The 4613-nt window shown below is 55.2% G+C and overlaps 1 protein-coding gene across 2 annotated transcripts in view; it reads left to right on the plus strand.

Annotated features, from left to right (window-relative positions):
• SLC11A1 (solute carrier family 11 (proton-coupled divalent metal ion transporter), member 1) overlaps positions 1-2759 on the plus strand; it is an 11389-nt gene extending 8630 nt beyond the window's left edge. The window contains exons 13-15 of one of the 2 annotated variants that reach the window (XM_010861184.1): positions 1323-1396; positions 1787-1940; positions 2075-2759. In XM_010861184.1, the coding sequence (XP_010859486.1) occupies positions 1323-1396; positions 1787-1940; positions 2075-2188 (342 nt within the window). In that variant the 3' untranslated portion in view covers positions 2189-2759. The remainder of the gene's footprint in view (positions 1-1322; positions 1397-1786; positions 1941-2074) is intronic. The other variant, XM_010861185.1, reaches the window with a different exon arrangement.
• The last annotated feature ends 1854 nt before the right edge of the window (positions 2760-4613 follow it).

Genomic DNA, 4613 nt, shown 5'->3' on the forward strand with positions numbered 1-4613 from the left:
GTAGGAACCACCATTACTCCCATTTTGCAGATGGAAAAACTGATGCACGAAATTAAGTGACCAGTAGCAGAGCTGGGGGCTTCCCTGGTGGCTCAGATAGTAAAGAATCTGCCTGCAATGTGGGAGACATGGGTTTGATCTCTGGGTTGGAAAGATCCCTTGGAGGAGGGCATGGCAACCCACTCCAGTATTCTTGCCTGGACAATCCCCATGGACAGAGGAGCCTGGTGGACTACAGTTTATGGGGTCACAAAGAGTCAGACACAACTGAGTGACTAAGCACAGCACAGCAGAGCTAGGATGCACACTCAGATAGTCTGGGGCCAAAGCCCCCAAACACTTCCTTCTGCTTTGGAGCCCCCACAACCTTGGGGCTTCCTTGGTGGCTCAGATGGTAAGGAATCTGTCTGCAGTGGGAGATCTGGCTTCGATCCCTGGGCTGGGAAGATCCCCTGGAGAAGGAAATGGCAATCCACTCCAGTATTCCTCCAAAATCACTGCAGGTGGTGACCGCAGCCATGAAATTAAAAGATGCTTGCTCCTTGGAAGAAAAGCTATGACCAACCTAGACAGCATACTAAAAAGCAGAGACGTTACTTTGCCAACAAAGGTCCGTCTAGTCAAAGCTATGGTTTTTCCAGTAGTCATATATGGATGTGAGAGCTGGACTATAAAGAAAGCTCAGCGCTAAAGAACTGATGCTTTTGAAGTGCGTGGTGTTGGAGAAGACTCTTGAGAGTCCCTTGGGCTGCAAGGAGATCCAACCAGTCCATCCTAAAGGAAATCAGTCCTGAATATTCATTGGAAGGATTATTGCTGAAGCTGAAGCTCCAATACTTTGGCCACCTGATGTGAAGAATCCACTGGAAAAGACTCGGATGCTGGGAAAGGTTGAAGGCAGGAGAATGGGATGACAGGATGAGATGATTAGGATGGCATCACTGAGTCGATGGACATGAGTTTGAGTAAGCTCCGGGAGTTGGTGATAGACAGGGAAGCCTGGCGTGCTGCAGTCCATGGGGTCACAAAGAGTCAGACACGACTGAGTGACTGAACTGAATTGATTTTTGCCTGGGAAATCCCATGGACAGAGAAGCCTGGTGGGCCATTGTTTGTGGGGTTCCAAAGAGTCAAACACAACTGAGCGGCTAGCACACACAGTGGAAGCAATGGATGTGGAGAAACAGGTTCAGAGTGGTTAGGGGACTTTCCCAAGGTTGCACAGTGAAGCAGAGGGTGACTGGAGCCCTGGCCTGCTCCTCCCCTCCTCACTGTTTTCTAACAGCAGGGTCCTTCAGCCCCTTCCTTCCGACTCTCCCCAGCTTCCCTTCGCTGTGCTGCCCATCCTCACCTTCACCAGCATGCCCGCCCTGATGCAGGAGTTTGCCAATGGCCTGTGAGTACTCCCCAACCTCAGCACTGGGCTTATCGCACTTGATCCTCACAACCACCAAGAGGTAGGAATTCTCACTATTCCAGATAAGGAATATCTGATAAGATCAGAGAGGTTAAGAAACCTGCCGAGGGTCACACAGCTAGCAAGGGGAGGAGCCAGGACTGGAATCCTGAGCCAGGGGCTATTTCTAGAGCTTGAGCTCCTCCCCCTCACTTCAGCCTGTACTCTTGCCAAATCCTGCCGGTGTGGTGCCTGGCCAGCCCAGGAGGCAGAAAATGGCCAGGGGTCTACACCAGACCCCACAGCCCAGGGAAGCCCTAGTTACCTCCAGGCTGACTGTGGGCCCTGAGGGAGATGCAGCCGATCCTGAATCTCCCTCTCATTCCCAAGGGTGAGCAAAGTTATCACTTCCTCCATCATGGTGCTGGTCTGCGCCGTCAACCTTTACTTTGTGATCAGCTACGTGCCCAGCCTCCCCCACCCTGCCTACTTCAGCCTTGTAGCACTGCTGGCCGCAGCCTACCTGGGCCTCACCACTTACCTGGTACTGCTGGGTCGGCGGGTGCCTGGGGGATGGGGGAGGCAAGGAGAGGAGACCACAGATGGAGGGCGTAGTGGGGATGCACCCGGGGCTTCCTCGTAGGTCTTCTCCCCTCCTCATAGCCACCCCTTCCTCAGGTCTGGACCTGTCTCATCACCCAGGGAGCCACTCTTCTGGCCCACAGTTCCCACCAACGCTTCCTGTATGGGCTTCCTGAAGAGGATCAGGAGAAGGGGAGGACCTCGGGATGAGCTCCCACCAGGGCCTGGCCACGGGTGGGATGAGTGGGCACAGTGGCCTGTCAGACAAGGGTGTGTGTGTGTGTGTGTGTGTGTGTGTGTGAAGGCAGCAAGACAGAGACGGAGTTCTGGAAGCTGGCCAACGTGAGTTCCAGAGGGACCTGTGTGTGTGTGTGTGACACACTGGCCTGCCAGACAAGGGTGTGTGTGTGTGTGTGTGTGTGTGTGTGTGTGCATGCACAGCAAGACAGAGAGGGAGTTCTGGAAGCCAGCCAACGTGAGTTCCATAGGGACCTGCTATTTCCTAGCTCAGATCTCAGTGTTCTTGACTATAAAATGGGGACACCTACCTTGGAATGGTTGTAAATAAGACACTTGAACGCAGAGCCTAGCACTTCAGATTTAAAAACAAAAGAATCATAATTCCAAAAGTTACTGAGCACTATCACAGGAGTGACCTGACAGACCCACCCAGTCCAGGGTGGGACCCAGGCTCCAAACTGATTTAAAATAAGAGTCTGAAAATGCTAAATAAATGCTGTTGTGCTTAGTCCCTTCAGTCATGTCAGATTCTTTGCTTCCCCACGAACCACAGCCCACCAGGCTCCTCTGCCCATGAGATTCTCTAGACAATACTGGAGTGGGTTGTCATGCCGTCCTTCAGGGGATCTTCTCCACTCAGGGAACCGCCATATCCTGCATCTCCTGCAATGCAGGAGGATTCTTTACCGCTGAGCCACTGGAGAAGCCCAAATAAATGCTAATGGTACCCCACTCCAGTACTCTTGCCTGGAAAATCCCATGGACGGAGGAGCCTAGTGCACTGTAGTCCATGGGGTCGCTAGGAGTCGGACACGACTGAGCGACTTCACTTTCACTTTTCGCTTTCATGCATTGGAGACTGAAATGGCAACCCACTCCGGTGTTCTTGCCTGGAGAATCCCAGGAACGGGAGAGCCTGGTGGGCTGCGGTCTATGGGGTCGCACAGAGTCGGACACGACTGAAGGGACTTAGCAGCAGCAGCAGCAGCAGCAGCAACAACAACCGCTTAAACCAAAAGAGAAGGGAAATGGAGACAGGCAAGCACAAAATCACTGAACTATCAAGTGTCCCCCGTCCTCGAATGTCTGCCTCTCGCTCCTGCTCTCACTGGAGTGGCCTCAGCCTTTCGGTTCCACCCGAAACCCATTTTCCAGGCAGTAAAACGGAGGCGTGATTCTCCTCCCTTGGGGCACCAGGTCTCAAAGAACCCAAGAGTCCATGCCTCCGAGGCCCAATTCATTTGCCATCTCCCCAGGGGACCAGGCGGCCGAGACTCCCACGCCGCGCAGTAGACGCCCCCAGGGCGCTGTCTCCCAGCTCCCCCTAGGGGCAAGGGACGGTCCCGAGCGCCGGTACTCTCCGCCTCCAAAGAGGAGGCGGTCGCTCCGGCCTCGCGCCCGGGGGCCTCGGAATCCGCCCAAGCTGGAGGGTAGGGGTGAGCTTCGTGGGCGGGGAACCCCCTTGGCCGTAGGGAGCGGCCCGGCGCCCCTTCGCCCCTTACAGGGACTGCACTTTACAGACGTTCCCTGAGCTGTTTCTAGGCTCCCCCAAGTCCCTCCTCCAGCCTCTTCAAGTCCTTGGGAGCCCCCCCCCCCCCCACCTCCACCCTGCTCCCAGCCCCGGTGGCGAGCAGCGGCGTGGAGGGGCCGCCAGTCTTTCCCCCTAGATTGAGCTTGGAGTGGGCGGTGTGCCTGGAAGCACCCCTGATTTCCCGGGGATGCGGCGGGGCAGGCAGTCGGGCTCCGCACTCAGGTTGAGGCGCTTGTTTATGAGAAGAATTTCCTCTTTCTTAAAAGGGCAACAAAACAAGTGGGGCCCTCTGAGAGCACCGGGATGGGACAGGTCTGGCTCACCCTACACAACCATGGAGAGGTACCCAGACTAGAAAGCTGCCCAATCCTCTTCTCCTGGCTTGGCCCTGGAGAAGCTGGGGCCCACGGGAACTGGAAGAGGGATGAATGGGGGCCAGGTAGCCGAGAAAGGGGAGACCCTTTTTCCTACTTCCTGGAGGTGCCCCCAGCTGTACCCCCTGTCCACCTCTTTAAACAATTCTCTAGGCATTAGTTTGGCACCAGGCCTATGCTGGACATGGGGGAGGGAGGCGCAGTCTCTAAATAAAGACTACCTGGCGGAGTTGGAGCGGGGTGGGGGAGTGGGGGGGGGGGGTGGAGGATAAGTAAACCACTACACACCGGTGTGTCAGCACACCTTCAAAAAACGAGGCAAGGTCCAGAGATCAAGTACTAGACAGTATTTTGAAAACTGAATAGATGGAGGGGGAACCCTCAAGGGGAAGGTGAGCATGCCAGGAGTTGGGGTTGTGTGTTGGTGTGTGCAAAAGCTAGAGACATGCAACCTTGTTGGGAGTTCCCCAGAGAAACAGGCCGTCTGGTC

This window comes from Bison bison, unplaced genomic scaffold (assembly GCF_000754665.1).
Source record: "Bison bison bison isolate TAMUID 2011002044 unplaced genomic scaffold, Bison_UMD1.0 scf7180017864471, whole genome shotgun sequence".
Lineage (NCBI taxonomy): Eukaryota > Metazoa > Chordata > Mammalia > Artiodactyla > Bovidae > Bison > Bison bison.